Genomic DNA, 17,844 nt, shown 5'->3' with positions numbered 1-17,844 from the left:
AATAATTAGCAACCTGATATGTCACAGGCTCACAATATGAGCTTGTCAAGCAATCTCATGAACAGGTTTAGGTGGGGAGAGCTGTTTTTAAGTATATCTTTTGGTTCCCTGGGTTAGAATTTCCTCTGCTTTTCCTTTACCTGCCTTCTTCCCTTGGGCGTGGGGGCGGCGGCGGGGGGGGGGGCGGCGACTGCAGATGCTGAGAAGTGGGTGTCAGGAGTAGTCCAGTCCTGTCATTGCTGAACCTGCACTAAGGACAGTGGGCACGAATCCAGCCTTGTAATCAATCCTCCATGGGCTATGCGAGGACTCTGCTAGTCGTGCGGTGGGTCTGCTGCAGCCCATCAGCTGTGGTCGGAGTAGGTAGAAGAATGCAGCGCCCTGATGGCAAATGCCGACTCCAGGAATGCAGAGGAGGCCCACAGAACTGATCGCTTGGGGCCAGTGGGCAGGAGCAGCTGCGCTTGTACTTCCCTCCACCTCTTTTGCATACTCCTCTTGTATGGGTTTTGAACAGGAAATAGTATTTTGTGAAGAAAGTGTCCCAGTAAACTAGGCCCAAGTTCGATCTTTGTAGCTTGAGTTCGTTCTTGTTTCTGATGACTTCACGAAATTATGCTATTTTATTACTGAATGGAAGGGGGTACAGAAATCATCTAGTACTGGGAATCTCAGCTAATTTATCGGAACGTGGATTGGGGGAGTGCACGTCTAGTGTTAAAAGGGATATTTAGTATTATTCAGGATTATTTGAAAATTGAGAAACTGAGACCCAGAAGAGGGTATGACGTGGCCAAGGCAGCACATCTGCTCAGACCAGAGAACCTTGGTTCTTTCTGCATTTTAAATTCCTGGTTTAGAAGCTCTGTAGAATGAGAAGGGCGCTGGGAAAATAGCTGAAATTTGATTTTTACCTGTATTCATATATTTTTAAAGATCTGTTTCCTTCATTGTGAAATTATTGTGTTCAGTTTGCCCTTAGAAGCTTGTTATCTTGCTCTTCCCCCTCCCTCTTCAGACGCCACATTTTTCCATCATGTTGTCATCGTTTCGTAAACGCAGAGTCCAGGTATTTGACCAGCATGCAGGAAATGTGTTACCTTTTCGGTTTTGCCTGGCTTGCAGTGAAGACACATATGTGTCAAAGAGGTTGAATGATCCAAAGAGAGGGGGAAAAAACCCTGCCTGCATGACCTTTTAAGCAAATTGGTTAGGGTTTGGGCTTTTGTTTGTTTTCTTTGGTGTTACATGAACAAAAGTCTTAGTAGATTTATTCTAAAATTTCCAAAGCCTTTGTTTTTTTACCTTCCTCTCTTTAAGGCATGAATATATTAATTTCTTATCACCCTACTGGTGTCTGCATGTACTGTTTGCTAATTTTTTTTATTGATGGTTACTTGGTTCTTAAAAACCAAGGGACTAAACACATTATCTTAGATATTTAGAAAAAGTAATCTGAAAACATGTAAAAATAGTGTTTTTCAATTTGACAAATATTGTAAACTTGGGTTTGTTTCCTGTTTCCATTGATTTACGTTTTTTGCCACAATCCTTATAATGAAATGGAACTTGCATTTCCTTGTTTATAAAAAAGCTCACTACCCATGTTTTTATTTGTGTACAGTTTTTGAGTGTTTGCTAAATTGGACCTTTTTCAGAAAGAAAAATGCTTAAAATTAATGTCTTGATATCCCATAAGCAGAAATATAAGCTCTGCAAATTTCTAGTGATTATGGGTGATAAATCCGAGGCAAGCCCTTTTATAAATCAGACTGGTTAATTGTTTAAACAAGGTTTATAAAAATGGGCACGTTATACCTTTTTCCTGTTTTGAATCTCAGTAACAATATTTTGCACTTAAACACCTCTCATCTGGATTTTACAGGTTATAAAAGGTAAGTAGCAGCAAGGTAGTGTTTGGGAGGCATTCAGAAGTAAGTTTTCTCAACCTTGCTTGGCGTTTCTGGATTTTGATGCAGTGCAGTATGAATCTTTTGCTTCTTTAAGCTAAATCCCTGCTCACCTCTGCAGAATCCTGCTAACAAGTTGAAATGAATTAATCAATTTGAAGGCTGACGTGCAGATCTACAATCCTGATTGGAATGTGGTTTAAGCAAAAATATTTCTGGTTTTTCCATGGTTAAAATTCTTAATTTATATATCATTTACCTCTTTGCTTACCCTCAGGTCTCCCACTAAAATCTGCAGCCGAGCTGGTTTTGACTTAATTCACTTAATCTGAGAATCAATTGGCATCAAATTTTATGGTGCTCACCAATTCTTTGGTGCTTTGTTCTCGGGGAGCCCTTGCGCATCCGTGGATGTAGTTCTCCTGCTTTGGAAATGTAAAATGTGCTGGCTTTCTAAGCCAAGGAAAAAGGGCATTGTTGGTTCTGCACCTTTGGGCTCTGACTAAGCAACAAAAACAGAACTGATGGATGGTTCCTCTGACATTTTGCTCTGGGTGATGTTTATGAATTTTTCCATAGAGCCAAATGCACTCTTCATCCTGAAAATCCCTTTCCCTGCAAAACAATATATCTGATGTCCTGCCTGAGGTCTGAATTCATCTTGCAGTGTTCCAAACGCCCCTATCTGCCACATTCAGCTCGCTAAGATGTCGGCACTCCCAGACCTTTGTTTCCAAATAGGCACTCCTCTTGTCTTCACGACAATTTTACTCTCTTCTGAGGTTCCAGAGGGAAGGTCTGACTAGTGAATTCTTCCAGTCTCCAAGATCTGTGTGAGGGTGTCCTAAGCTACTCACTCACTGCAGGTGCCAAGTGAGCAGAGTTGGAAGCGTTTGACCTTTGGTTTGAAAGTGTGTGTCTCCACAGTCTTTTCTGTTGCTTAACAGTGTCCTTCCCACCCACTGCCTCTCCCCGCCCTCCAGAGACAGACACCTCCCCTTGCACAGTGGTCTTATAGCTTCTGTGGATGAGGGTAAGGCTTTAAAAACTTCCCTAAGTACATACCAAGAACTGCCTCGAACAGCTGTCTGTTGGCAGTTGTCAAGAAGACAAAGATATTAATTAATGGCTAGCTTCTTTTGTAGGAATCATTTTCCGTTGATAATGTGTATAAGTTGGTGTTGGTTATGAGGAGTCATTCTCATGCATGACTTTGGATTAAACCAGAACTTTCTAGCCAAGATTCATATCTTGGCTTTCTTCTCAGAGATCTAGCTGTATTGTAAGAATACTGACAAGTTCTTTTTATTTATTACAATAGAGGACATAGTTGTAATTCCTGTTTTATCCTCTGTGCTCAATTCACATTACTTGCTGAATGATGCAGCTAACATTTTGACTGCTGCATTGCAGCAGCATTTAAAAATAGCCAGTCTTCTCTAATAATTATTTGCCAAAATATGACCTTTTTTCTTCAGTTCCCTTAAATGGGAAGCTGTCCTTAAACAGAGAGTACATTTAGCCCTTAGTCTCCCCTCCTTCATTAGCCACAAACATAGACCTGATTGACAAAATCAGAGTTGAGATAAGCAGTCAGTTGATTGCTGTCCTGGAATTTGGCTCCTTTGCGGTTTTTAGGCAGTTAGTGGAATAGATAGATAGGCTGGTATAGTTGGAGATTTTTTTTTTTATGGCACATTTCCCAAAGTCTTCCTTTCTAGCTCTCAAAAGGTGTTAATCCCATTAAGGCTGGGAACAGCCCAGGGCATTCTCTGTGGAGTCCGCCTTATCAGTCAGCTGCACATTTCTGGCCTGGGGTGGAGTTCTTGCAGTGTGCAGCAGCCTCAGGGAACACAGTGCACACAGGCAGAGTCCAGAAAATTCCGCTAACTCTCACAGAATTTTGGGTGAGAGGTCGTAGCACCTTTGAGTGGCAATAGTTCTTTGGAGATAGGAGATTTTTTCCTGTGTTTAATGTAGTCTGTGGAAATGAGCCATTTAGGAGCAAAGAGAAACTGGAACTTGTATAGAGACAGCTCCCTATCAGGAGAAGGGGTGGGGGGGAACTGCCGTTAACCTGTCATCCTTGGCTCCTGTAATCACGGAAATGAAAACTCTGAGTGCCCACAGCAGTGGGAGAGCACTGCTGACTTTCAGATGCCCAGCTCCCTGGAAACAGCCAGTTGTGACTTGGCCAAGCTCCCACCTACTGGCGTCAGCTGATCTACTGCAGGAAAGAAAAGTCCATTATTGCCTGACCAAAGCACTTGGTATAGAATTGACTTGTTCTACTTCACTGGGGTGACAAAGAGGGCCTTTTAGGTTGGTTAATTTCAGCAGGGCCTCGCTGGACTGTCTCCCTGGATTGGTAGGGTCAGATCAGCAAGCGGAACCCAGGCCGAGGGGCTTGCTCAGGGGGAACCTTTTCAGTATTATGTTGGGAATTCTTTTTTCATCGGAAAGGGCTGCTTCCGAATGTGACCCGTTTAGAGATTTCCGTGGCAGCTAAAGGAAATGCAGTGAATCCTGTCATCTGGGGAGGCAGGACAAACACCATAGACATTAATCTAAAGACTGAGGCACCTTGTAGAAAGGCACATACAGTGGAGCTTTTGTTACATGCATAACTAGCTATACATTCCTTGGAAATTTTATAAGCAAGCAAATTAGACACACAGTTTCCTACTGTTTCTCCACCTAACTGTTTCCGGAGAGATGAGAACAAAGGGAGTATATAAATTATTCTTAACACTAATTGTTTACTAACTTTAAGAAGACTCAATCTTAAAAAAATTAATTTTGATTTTTTTTTTAATGATTCATATATGCTCCTTCCCCCTTTTTTTCCCCCCCTCAAGCGCGGATGGAAAAGATAAGAGGTAGTAAAAGGAATTAATAAATAACTGAACAGCCTTTAATAAAGAGTGTGTCAGCTCCGATCATGTTAAGAATCACTGGTTCTAGCATGCTGGTCTGGGAACCGGAGCATCCTGGGTCACCCTAGCTCTACAACTTGCTTATTAGATGATCTTTTGTCTCCTGACCACTTTAATAATGAAGTGACAGCAGTTTCTCTATTTCTAAGCTCAGAGTGTAATTGACTCTCTGAATATGTGCTGAGTTCTGTGGTCAGAGAGTAAGATAAGGTCTCTTTTATAGTCCCTTAGGAACTCTAAATTCCCTAAAGAACTTACAAAAACGCAGGGAGAAGACTAATCAAGTGGCAGAATGTGACGTGATGGTGCTCGAAGGGGGCCAGAGAGGGAGTGAGGGCTTCTGATTCAGGGCTGCAGAGAGGACAGCGTAGTTGCTTTAGACTTGGAGGGGTTTGAATGGTATTAATGGTCGAGTTGGGAGTGGGGGAGAAGAGAACATTTCGGCCAGAGGGAACTTTCTGGTTTGGGAAGTGGACCTGCCCTGGGCCTGTAACTTGCGGTTGATGAGGGAGTTTGATGTAAGGTATGCCTGGAGCAGGTCATGCAGGTGAATGAGTGAATCGTAAATGTGGCCGGACCCGGTAGTGATTCTTGTCAAGATCCCAAAGAGGCTGATGTCCTAGGGCGGCAGCGTAAACCAGAACTGCCCTGTTCTTAACAGACGTTTCCTTTGTCAAGGTTACCCTCAGTTTTTGGTTTTAAGGACTCTCTTGAAGCCCATTTTAAGAATAGAAACTATTTTTTTCAGACGCAGCTATCTATTGATGATACAAAACTGTGCCTTCTTGAACTTGATTTCCCCAAGGTCCCACCCTGCCAGCATGAAAAGAGCAGTTATCCGGGTGTGGGCCACCCAAGCTCAGTAATTCAGGTCTGGTCATTAGGTTGACACCCCATTGTGTAGCTTCAGTCAGCACATTCCAGCTGTTCACTCAGCCACCAAATCTAGCTGTTACCTGGCCAGAATTCCAGTTTGACGATACAGAAATGAAACTGGGGTGGACTACTGAGCTCTCTCCACCCTTCACAGAGGAGCTCAGGGGTGCTTCTCCAGCCTTCAAACAAACATTTGTTAATGACATCTGTCTGCTAGAAATCGGGACACAATTGGGACTTCCCTGGTGGTCCAGTGGTTAAGACTCCTCCTTCCAATGTGGGGCATCAGGGAGCTAAGATCTCATGATCAAAAACCAAAATGGAGAACAGAAGCAACACTGTAACAAATTCAATAAAGACTTTAAAAATGGTCCACATCAAAAAAATCTTTAAAAAAAAAAAAGAAAGAAAGAAATCGGGACACAACAACAAAGATTACATTGCTCAGTCTCATCATACCGTGAGAAGTGTGTGAAGTGCTTTGTAAACTGCAGAAAAATGTGATTAAATCAGAGAAGGAGGGAGGGAAGGAGCCTTCAGTACAGCTTGGTAAGGAGGCCAGATCCCTGCAGCTTCCTCATTTCAGCTGCTCTTGAGACATTAATGGGAGTTATCCGGACAGAGAAGAGACAGAACATTCTGGGCAAAGGAAGCCTGAACAACTGACATGGAGTCTTTAGAGAGAATCATGTGTTTGGGAAGAGAATATTTCTCTGTGCCAAGAGGGTACGGGGCATGGGTGAGACATATCAGTCCGGTGTGCTGGGCCAGATTGGAAGGTTCAACCAAAGAGGTAGATTCTTTCCTCTCTCAGAAGGGAGTGATGAAAGGTTTTAAAGCATGGGAATGACGTGGCAAAGAATATGTTTCTTGTTATAGTCAAATAAATACATTGGACTTTGTGGGAGAAAAACAATAAAGATAACTGGTTAATATGTGGAGAGTAATTTGGAAGGAATGGTGATAGGGCTAAAATCCCCTCACGTTCTCTCCCTAGGAAGCTAGGTCTCTTCATAGAAAAGATAGGCCTCAGAGTTGGTTAGGTGCAGTGGATACTTTTCTTGACACCTCTTAAAGCTGCTTTTCTCTCTGAAGAGCTGGAACCTTTGCCCCAAGCTTAGCAGTGTTGTTTATCTCACAGCTGGATGGGGGCAGGGAGTGGGGGGCACACAGGGGCCTCCAGACCTAATCCTTAGCCAGCTTATGCTTTCCCATCAGCTGGGCCAGGCGAACAGGGTAACGGGAAGAGCTGTCAAATATGTTTCCTGGGCAGCACAGTTTTTATATCTTGTGTAAATTATGGAACAAGAGCTGGAGAGACCATAAAGCTTATCTGGTCTGCTTTTTTACCAGGTCACAGACTCTTCTCTGTAGAATGTAATTTTAAAGTTAGAAGGGTCTTGGGACCATCTCATTTTCAACTGGTGTTTTTAGTCATTCTGGGAAATTGAGACACAGAGAGGGAAGGCAGCTCGTATAAGGTCACATGTTACTGACAAATTTACATGCTGTTTGTCATTAGTGTGTACCTATTTCCTTCTGTGGGTCCTTCCTTGGTTAGAGGATAAAATGGCTTATTCCTGAGAGAAGAGCAGGTAGCATATTCTGGATTTGTCCCATAAATAGGTCAGTTTTTCTTTTTGACATTAAAGGCTGGTGAAACTGTCCAGATCTGAGAGTTTAAAGTTGGGGTAGATTGAGTGCTATGGGGGAGTACCACCTACTCAATTAGCCTGTGTTTGTGGTTAACTGGAGCAGGTAAGAGTCAGGTAGGATAAATCTTTCACCACACCTTTTTTTTTAAAGGTATGCTGTGATTTTCTTTTAATTTTGTGCATTCGGATGAAGCAAAGCCTGTTCATTGCCCAGCCTGAAGGAGATTGTAGGATTGACTTTTTGGGGTGACTGAGAAATCCACTACTTTAGGTAAATTCTATTGGATTTTGATGTTAAAGACTCAGTTACTGGGCTTCCCTGGTGGTGCAGTGGTTAGGAATCCGCCCGCCAATGCAGGGGACACGGGTTTGAGCCCTGGTCTGGGAAGATCCCACATGCCGCGGAGCAGCTAAGCCCGTGCGCCACAACTACTGAGCCTGTGCTCTAGAGCCCACGAGCCACAACTACTGAAGCTCACGTGCCGCAACTACTGAAGCGCACGCACCTAGAGCCCGTGCTCCGCATCAAGAGACGCTACAGCAATGAGAAGCCTGCACACCGCAACGAAGAGTAGTCCCCGCTCACCACAGCTAGAGAAAGCCGGCACGCAACAGTGAAAACCAATGCAGCCCAAAAAAATAAATTAATTAAAAAAAAAAAAGACTCAAGTTACTTGATAATCATTCCCTTTTCTTCAGTGAATAACAGGCTGAGATTTAGAAAGATAGAAAAGCTGAATTAACAGTAAATGTTTTCTAATCTCCACACCATGAAATGCACAGACCAGATGAAAGGACTGTTGAATGGATTTCTCAGTAATTCTTTGAGCTCCAAAGTTGGTGTTTCCTTTGAATTCTCAAGGCTCTGTAGAATTGACAGTGTAAACCATAGTTCTCCCCTTGACATTTCTCACCTGGTCTCATTGCAGTGTTGGTGAGGCATCCTCTGAGGGGCCCACTTGGGCAGCCATTTTTTATGAGGGAATGGGGCCTGGGCTTCACTGTTAGCTCCTGAGAAGGGACCACTTTCAATTCATTTGTCTGCTTGGGCTCTCATAATTCTTTATTTCCTTCCAAGAGGCTAATGCCATTAAGTCTATTTTGGTGTCATGTGCTTACTTCAGGACTTTCTGTCTTTTCAGAAAATGGACCCAAGCGGGGTCAAAGTGCTGGAGACAGCAGAGGACATCCAGGAAAGGAGGCAGCAGGTCCTGGACAGATACCACCGCTTCAAGGAGCTTTCGACGCTTAGGCGCCAGAAGCTTGAAGATTCGTACCGATTCCAGTTTTTCCAAAGAGATGCTGAGGAGCTGGAGAAATGGATTCAGGAGAAACTTCAGATTGCATCTGATGAGAACTATAAAGACCCAACCAACCTGCAGGTGTGTCTGAGATGCTGCCAGAACTCTAGAGCTCAGATATCTTTGTCCAAAATTTATACAGACCTAATTATGACCTTGAGAGATTGAATGTAGATCAGACATAAGGAAGGACTAACTCACTATTCTGAAAAGCCCTTAGTGATTGTATTAGTGAGCATGAATGTGGAATCCTGCAGGTTTTAATTTATCTTTTGCGGATGCTTTAAGCTGATGGTTCTCAATCCACTGCCTTACAACCATCGGTGATCCTTCATCATTTTTCAGGGAAGGTCTGGTTTGATCTCCTGGAATATGTGTTTTTGAGAAAGGTATGCTAACAGTGTTGTTGCTGGTGAAAATTTGTATAGCTGTTTTTTTTTTTTAAAAAAAGCCTTTCTTCTTGTTGATTTTGGTGAAAGACTTTTTTTTAGCAAGTGGAACAGTGGTTGTACCCATGGTTCTCTTACTATGCCAAAGTCGTCTGAGAAGATAAAATGATGAACGCTGGTTTAGGTGCAGGCCCTGCCCAGCTCAGCATGTGAGTAAATGAGAAGTGGAATGTATCAAATCAATCAAAGAGTATGGCTTCTAAAGCAAGCTAAAAAAAGTCTTATCATGAATGAATGTGAATGGATTAGTCAAAGATAAACACTACATGCTAAGAAGGCTCTCAGTATGGTTCTGTATTTCTAAAAGATTGGATGTCCATAAAGGCTAATTTCCTGATACACAAGAAAGTTATGATATTTTGTAGCATCTTGCTGTCTGCAAAGTTGTGGTCCTCAATGGCCAAGCTTTCAGAGGGCAAGTATAGATGCAGGCAGAGCATTTGAGTAATTGAACCGGTAGGGGGATGGTTGGGAGGCTGAGTGAGGCGTCCATAGAGAGAGGGAGTGGGATGCAGGAGGGGGGGAATAATAGGGAGCTGGGGGCAGAATGACGCATGCCAAGGAGCACGTGTGGCTCATTTCACGGTCCACTGACAGGGCAAGCTGCAGAAGCATCAAGCCTTTGAAGCTGAGGTGCAGGCCAACTCGGGAGCCATTGTGAAGCTGGATGAAACTGGCAACCTCATGATCTCAGAAGGGCACTTTGCATCTGAAACCATCAGGGTGAGTAAGAGCAGTGCCTGGTATGGGTGGCCTTCCTCTGTCTGGTTGGTAGAGGAATGTGGATTAATGCTTACATGTAAATTTGGGTTCCTAAAAAGATAGATTTTTCTAGCTTTTTAAAGGAATTTGTGAAGTATCCTGATGGAGTTACCCAACTCCTGCTTTTGTAATATGATGATTCAGTATGTCTATAAACAAGCGTTTGTGTACTCAGTGAGGAAATTAATGTTCTTTTTGTAGAACAAATTAGGATGCAATTAGACTTTAAAGAAGATTGCATATATTAAACTTTTAACATTTTCAGATGGTAATTGGATGGGAGAGCATATTAGTGAAATTGGTGAATTTAGGGATTAGGACACAAAGATAAATAGGATTAATCACAGACACTATAAAGTTCTCTGTCGGAAAGCTTGCTCTCTGGATCTTGGTGCCTTGCCCCAGGAGGGGTTTACTGAGGTCTGGTCAGCAAGCCTGTTAAAGGTCCAGCTGTGAGGAATGACGTGTGGTACCTGTTGGTCGGTGACCGTGGCGATGTAGCTTACTTTGAAGCAGGAGTCCTCAAACTTGGTCTGGCTTGTTTGGGTGCCATTTGTCGAGGCTGGGGCAATAATTGGTCTTTCTCTGTTTTGTTTAACATTTCCAATACCAAGGTATTAAGGGCTAACAAGCCTCTTTAGGATGAAGTGTGCATGCTTAGTTTCTCATAACTGGATGCTCTCATCTATCTTTGATTTCCTTCTTATCTATCTTTGTGTTTTGTTCTTTGTCATCCAAAGTCTCGTTCCATTGAGGGACCAGCCTTTTCATGAAGTCCTTGACCTGTCGAGGCAGTCCCAAAGACTAAGATGAAAGCCACATTCTTAAGCCCCAGCTAGAAATGTTTCATCCTCTGCTGTTCCCTGAGATCCACAGTGGAACATCCACAGGGATTTCATTCCCTTAGGTTCTGGTCTAGTAAATACTTACTGTGTCTCTTTTGCTCTGATATACTCTGCAGTCTTATACTGAAGACTTGCAATTAGCCTTAAGCTTATTATTAATAATAAACTATTACTAGTAATGATTGTAAACAGGCAATAAAAGTAAATTCTAAATGCTATATGCCAACTATTTAATTACTACATTCAACCCATGCAGGCAATATAATACGTGTCTCTGCAGTTAAATACAAAGACGTGGGACTTCCCTGGTGGTCCGGTGGTTAAGACTTCGTGCTTCCACTGCAGGGGGCGTGGGTTTGATCCCTGGTTGGGGAACTAAGATCCCGCATGCCGCGTGGCGCGGCCAAGAAAGTACAAAGATGCATCTGCTCATTTCCCCACTCTTTTGTATATAGTCTTACTGTAAATGAAATCAGCCAGAGTGCTGATTCGCTGATTCAGCTGCTCTGTATTAGTTTAACCAGGTTACAGACGGGAAATACGAGAAATAGTTCAAGTGTTTGTCTTTAGTAATTAATGTGGGGGAGGGAGACCCAAAGCTCTCTTCATTCCCCTCTTCCCTGTTCAGAGATCTTATTAAAGCAGCATTTGAGGGACTTCCCTGGTGGTGCAGTGGTTAAGAATCCACCTGCCAATGCAGGGGACACGGGTTCAAGCCCTGGTCCAGGAAGATGCCACGGAGCAACTAAGCCCGTGCGCCGCAACTACTGAGCCTGCACTCTAGAGCCCGCGAGCCACAACCACTGAGCCCATGCGCCACAACTACTGAAGCCCACGCGCTCTAGGGCCTGTACTTCGCAACGAGAAGCCACTGCACACTGCAACGAACAGTAGCCCCCGCTCGCCGCAACTAGAGAAAGCCCACGTGCAGCAACAAAGACCCAACGCAGCCAAAAATAAATAAATTTATTAAAAAAAAAAATTTTGAAACTACTGTTAGCTACTGTTTGTTGAGAAGCTGTTAATAGCTGTTTATGTGCGAACACTTTGCTAGAACTTTTACATACGTTATCTCTAATCTTCACAAGAAGCTTGCGAGGTAGCCATAGTATAGAAGGGTAGAAGCTGAGGCTCAGAGAATTTTGAGCAACTTGCTCAGGTCCCCACAGCTAATAGGTGACAGAACCAGTGCTTCAGTCTACTCCTTTCTTTGGTTACAGTTATTCACTTTATTTTCCCAGCCCGAGTTTCATTCCTATCAGCTTGCCTTTCTTTTCCCCCAACTGCTTCTCTGAAAGCTGCTGCTGCTTGCTCAGGCCCCTGTTGAGAGCTCTGCCTGAGCCAGCCAGGATTCTCCTCCACCCTGCCAGCTGTCCACGCATTCCCTAAGCGCACCTGCCTCCCTGCCCTCTCACGCTCTCAGACACTAGCAAGCTTGTGAAACTGGCCTCTGTCAAAACTGCAGTATTGACAAGAGGAGACATACTGGGAGTGGGAAAGTTGTTCCAGTCCTGGAACAGGCCTGGCCCCGATTCTTCCCTCGAGGGTATGGAAATGAGATTTGTGAGAGACTGACGGCTGACTTGTAGGTGAGGATTTTCTTGAGCCTTCTGGGGCCTCATTTTAATTTGAGCAAAGGGGGGACTTCCCTGGCAGTCCAGTGGTTAAGACTCTGCGCTTCCACTGCAGGGAGCGCGGGTTCGATCCCTGGTCGGGGAACCAAGATCCTGTATGCAGCGCGGTACGGCCAAAAAATTAAAAAAAAAAAAAAAAAAAGCAAAGGGTTCTCATTTAATCCCTGCGTTCGTGCTCCCAGGTCCCACGGTCATCCTGGCTTGGCAATTGACCTGGCCCAGTAACTCAGTAGCTTAGTTTGGCAGGCAACGTTAACGTAGAGGAAGGTGGGTGGGGTGTGAAGACTGTTTGTGTCCTGGATAACCTGTCTGTCACCGGTTTAGACTTTCACACCGTACCGGACGGCATGGCGCCCCATAGTGACTGCCACCCACATTGGCTCCCACATCCGAGTAGGTGGAGTATTGACTTGCTGTTGGTTGCCTTTTCCCCCTTGCCTGGGAATGCCTTTCACTTCCTTCTCAGTGGTGGACTCCGGTTTGAACCATCAGCGATGGAAGTGATTGTAGTGGTGGAAGTGAATTGTGTGAGCCTTGATTTTCCTCCCAGTGCTTTCTCCTTTCAAATGAACCACCAGTACTTGCTCCTAAGAGAATCCACCCATGTTGACTATCCCGTGGCTTGCAACTTTTCAGTGTACGGGGAGTGGCATCTCAACGATGGGTGGATCCCAGGTTTCTCTCCTGGTAGTGTTTGTGTTTGTGTCACTTGTTTCTGTCTGTGTTATACAGAAACTCCCAGTATCTTGGGTAGGCGTAATCAACACCTAGAGACTGGGTTAGAATGCCAGACTGCATCGCCTAAGCTTGAATTGATGAGAATCCCCCTAGTTCTTGACGAGTCCTTACTAGGACTGTGCTATGAGAACCCAAAATGCTGGGAAGTGACTGTTTGGGCCTGTGGCTGCCACCTGGGCGCAGCTTGATGTAAACCTCACTTGGGATGTACTGTATGTACCACAAGCTGCATCTTTTCACGGAAGCACCAAAACAGCTTCTGCCAGGAATCCTCTTTGATAGCTGATTGTGTTTCAGGACCCCATCTTTTTACCTTTATACTAAGGTTTTCCTCTTTACTTGTGCCTCATAGTTATTTCTTTACGTGTATGATGCCTGTGGGACCTCTTGTTTTCTCCCCTTTACCTCCGTGAATTCAGAACACACACTCCAGTGATTCCTGCTGCGGTTGCACGATCACACCTCATCTTTCCTTCCCCAATAGTCTTCTGACCTAGAAATCCCATTGTAATAATGTAACAGTTAATATAACTAAAAACATTACCTAAATACTTACCAAATAATGTGATATCAATAATAATTGATAATTATAAAATAATAGTAAATTCCTTGGCGTAAACTGGAATACATCTACCTACGAAAGGTCAGTTATTTTGTACTTTAAGACCTACCAAACCACTGTGAAGTGTATGCATTTTCCTCTTCTCAGTTAACTTCACAATTTCCCCTCAGTGTAGGGATTATCTTTTTAAAAAGACTTGTTCAGAGCTCTGTGAGGTTTCTAACTGGTTGGAACTCTGTGGAGGAGCCAGATCCCACAGGAATGATTGTAATCTGTGGGGTTGGGCTCTTTAACCTCCAGACTCGTTTGATGGAGCTGCACCGCCAATGGGAATTACTTCTGGAGAAGATGCGGGAGAAAGGAATCAAGCTTCTGCAGGCCCAGAAGCTGGTACAGTTCCTACGAGAATGTGAGGACGTGATGGACTGGATCAACGACAAGGTACGTTTGAGAAGGAAGGTGTGCTGGGGAGGCCTTGAGGAAAGAAGGGGACGAGACCCCTCCACGTCTGCAGCTGAGAGCCGGCAGAGCGGCAGCGCAGCACACAGAAAACAGCGTCTGCCGAGGCTGCCGCGGCCCCTTCCGGAGCCCATTTCATGATGGGGTTCTGGAAGCCATTGTTCCCAAGTGTTTTTTTGGTGACTCTGGCTCTGTTGTGGTCCCTGAATAGGAAGCAATTGTGACTTCTGAGGAGCTGGGCCAGGACCTGGAGCATGTGGAGGTTTTACAGAAGAAATTTGAAGAGTTTCAAACAGACATGGCTGCCCACGAAGAAAGAGTTAATGAAGTGAACCAGTTTGCCGCCAAGCTCATTCAGGTAAATAGGGAAGTGCTGTGTGCTTCTCACAGCATCGTCACATTAACTTCCTTTACTTTAACATTAATGTAATGTACCGTCATTACATTAACTTTTCCAGAAGAGAAGTTTTGATCGGGTCCCTGATTTCTGAGTGAGCAGGTTTTGGTAAGCATGTCTAAGAGTTCTGTTTAGGTCGAAGTAAGGCGGCAATACTGATCACTCCTAAATTGGAAAATGCTTTTTAACCTGTGGCCGTGGGCAGGAAGGGCAGAGTTCCTTTGATCTATTTCCTTCACCCACTTTCAGGTAGGGCTGAAGCATTTATTGGGCTGCTGAAGCTGGGTGTCGGGGTTTCTCAGACTAGGGTGTGGTGGTGAAAGCTTCGTAGGGTTGGCAGACGTCCACCACTGCCTGATTGCTCTTCCCTTCCTTTTTGAGTCGGAGCTTCCCTGGGCTCCCGGGAGCCTGGGGAGCCGTGTGATGAATGGCTCTCCACCGGGAGCTCAGGAGCCATTAAGAGGGGAGTGGGGCAGCCCCTCCCAGTTGCGTGCATGTGCGGTCCTGTCACTGCCGCTTTATTCTCACCTGCTACCACAGGACTCTGGGGACATCGAGTAGGATGAACTCGGGAGTTTCTGCTTTAGGGAAAACTTGATTTGGGGGGTGGGGTACACATTTTATGTATGTAGATCCTTCGGGACCGGTACTTGTTCCCTTTTGGATCCAGAGCCAGCATTCCTCAGATGTAATCTCACCCTTCCAAGTGGCGGGTGAGCTGCCCCCGGAATCCTGGGCTGTCCCAGGGTTGCGCTGAGGAGAGCAGGCAGGCCAAGCCCGAGATCTCACAAGTGGATCCCGCAACCCGGAAGGGCTTCACCTTATTACTTTACATGTTATTTTTATTTAAACAAGACAGAATGTGGTTAGTGGGGAAGGATACTTTCAAAGGAATATCTCCAGTCTGAAGTCAGGAACAGACCTGGAAAACCATGTGTCTGGGCAGGAATGCTTATTAATAGCCTCGTGACGTTTGAAACAGTGAACTTTGGAGCAGCTGGGGCGAGCGGTGCGTTGAGGAGGCCGCCACCGAGGTGCAGCTGAAGGGCCTTAACGCAGGGGGTTTGGTGCTGATGCACAGAAGAAGATTCGCCCCACGGCTCCAGGGCGCAGAGAATGGCTCTCGCCTTTTTATAGAGCAAGAAATGGAAGCTCTTTTTGAATGAGCTCCCCTTCATTCCACACAAAAAGCCAGTGTTTCTTTAGAACAGTAAGGTTTGCCGAGGCGGACGCGTCAAGGAGCCAAGGCCAGGCGGGCAGCTGGTGGGGCCAGAGGTGCTGGTCTGAGCGCAGTCTCTGCCCTTCCTGGCTCAGGAGCAGCACCCCGAGGAGGAGCTCATCAAGACGAAGCAGGATGAGGTGAACGCAGCCTGGCAGCGGCTGAAGGGACTGGCCCTCCAGAGGCAGGGGAAGCTGTTCGGGGCCGCCGAGGTTCAGCGCTTCAACAGGTACCGAGCTGAGTGAGGGGCTTGCGGGAAGGGGTCCCCCGGGGGGCGTGCTGAGGCCCAGGGCGAGTCTAGGAAGATGTGGGGCTGACTGGGTCTTGGCCCCGCGTGGCGTCCCAGTCCCAGATGGACGTCGTAACCGTGGATTAACAGATGCCTCTGTGCTGTAGGGATGTGGACGAGACCATCAGCTGGATTAAGGAGAAGGAACAGTTAATGGCCTCTGATGATTTTGGCCGGGACCTGGCCAGTGTCCAGGCTCTGCTTCGGAAACACGAGGGTTTGGAGAGAGATCTCGCTGCGTTGGAGGACAAGGTGGGTTTTGAAGGCAGCTGACTCTGTAAATGAGTTAGCCCGGTCAGGAGAGCAGCCCTGACAGAGTGTGTCTGCAGGTCAAAGCCCTGTGCGCCGAGGCCGACCGCCTGCAGCAGTCCCACCCTCTGAACGCCACCCAGATCCAAGTGAAGCGAGAGGAGCTGATCACCAACTGGGAGCAGATCCGCACCCTGGCCGCAGAGAGACACGCACGTCTCGACGATTCCTACAGGTAGAAATGCTCCTCCAGGGCCCCGCAGCCCGTACCAGGGGGCTTTTGTTTTAGAGGCAAGAGGAAGGCAGACTTGACAGTCAGTTCTCTCTGCTGAGAAACCTTCTGTATAGCTTGACAGCTTTCCTCTAGTAAGAAAAGGCAGATGACTTTTTCTTACTGTATTTGTTAAATATTTTTATATTGTATATTGTATATTAATATATTTCTGTGTTATATTTGGAGACTGGAAACTTTGTAGTGTTTGCATATACACACATAATATTTATAACTTTATAAATATCTTTTTTCCATCCCATATCACTGTGTTAGAACCAATAGAAATGGAAATAATCTCTTTAGCAATCTGAGCATCATGTGAAATACTCTGTTAAAATTGAGTAAATCAAGGATTGAAAGGGAGAGAATGCTTCTTACTAATAACTAAGGATCGAACTGGGGAGTGACAAGGAAGTTGAAAATAAGGGACAAGCTTGGGGAATTACAGTGGTGGACAGAACCTAAATTTTAAAGGCTTGATTTCAGCCTTCTTTTGCTTTCCTTTATAGTCTAGATTTGAAAGAGTCCCATGTTTCCGAGGGCTAGAGTTTGTATGGTTCATTAGACGTCTGAGGACATGAATTCAGAGCTCTAGGGCGGCATCTTCCATCTGGGGCCTCCCCTGGAGACCTCTCCTCACTGACCTTTGGTTTCCCAGGCTTCAGCGCTTCCTTGCCGACTTCAGAGACCTTACCAGCTGGGTCACTGAGATGAAAGCCCTCATCAATGCAGATGAACTTGCCAATGATGTGGCTGGGGCCGAAGCCCTGCTGGATAGGCATCAGGAGCACAAGGTAAGGTCTCCAGGGTCTTCCAAAAGTAAAGCCATGAGCTAAACAATGCATCACTGTAGCTCTGTCACTTATAGCCGGAAGTGGCTGAAACCTTGCTCACAGGTAGCTCTCACCATAGGGATTGTGGCTGGTTTTGCCTTTGGAGACTTGCTTTACCTGCTTTTAATAGATGGTTAAGGGAGTTACATGTCAGGAGAATAACTGTGGTTCGTAAAAGCAAAGGGCCAAGCTCTGGCAAGGCAGAGGTGCTACTGTTTTGCACGTGTGTCCTGTGCCACCTTAAACAATGTCTTTGTTTAAATGCTGAATTTCATAGTTGGTTTGAGTGAATTTAAATTTCATGATTTGCTATTTCCCCAGAGAGCGTCCATGGGAAACTAGTTTTATGAGATCTTAATAGGCTTTACCTGAAGAAGAAGGGGTTTCTATGGCTAAGAAATTCTGGAAAACACTGTTAAACAAGATTTTAAAAATTATTATTACTATAGGTCTTCT

At 45.2% G+C, this 17,844-nt stretch overlaps 1 protein-coding gene across 5 annotated transcripts in view; it reads left to right on the top strand.

The window, feature by feature from the left end:
• SPTAN1 (spectrin alpha, non-erythrocytic 1) overlaps positions 1 to 17,844 on the top strand; it is a 59,545-nt gene that overhangs the window by 1,865 nt on the left and 39,836 nt on the right. For all 5 annotated transcript variants that reach the window (XM_061199827.1, XM_061199826.1, XM_061199825.1 and 2 more), the window contains exons 2-9: positions 8,520 to 8,759; positions 9,725 to 9,850; positions 13,969 to 14,109; positions 14,339 to 14,485; positions 15,839 to 15,972; positions 16,140 to 16,284; positions 16,362 to 16,516; positions 17,214 to 17,349. In XM_061199827.1, coding sequence (XP_061055810.1) covers positions 8,523 to 8,759; positions 9,725 to 9,850; positions 13,969 to 14,109; positions 14,339 to 14,485; positions 15,839 to 15,972; positions 16,140 to 16,284; positions 16,362 to 16,516; positions 17,214 to 17,349 — 1,221 coding nt within the window. In that variant the 5' untranslated portion in view covers positions 8,520 to 8,522. The remainder of the gene's footprint in view (positions 1 to 8,519; positions 8,760 to 9,724; positions 9,851 to 13,968; positions 14,110 to 14,338; positions 14,486 to 15,838; positions 15,973 to 16,139; positions 16,285 to 16,361; positions 16,517 to 17,213; positions 17,350 to 17,844) is intronic.

This window comes from Eubalaena glacialis, chromosome 9 (genome assembly GCF_028564815.1).
Source record: "Eubalaena glacialis isolate mEubGla1 chromosome 9, mEubGla1.1.hap2.+ XY, whole genome shotgun sequence".
NCBI lineage: Eukaryota > Metazoa > Chordata > Mammalia > Artiodactyla > Balaenidae > Eubalaena > Eubalaena glacialis.
Note: the sequence above shows the minus strand (reverse complement) of the source record. Positions and strands in the feature narration are given on the sequence as shown.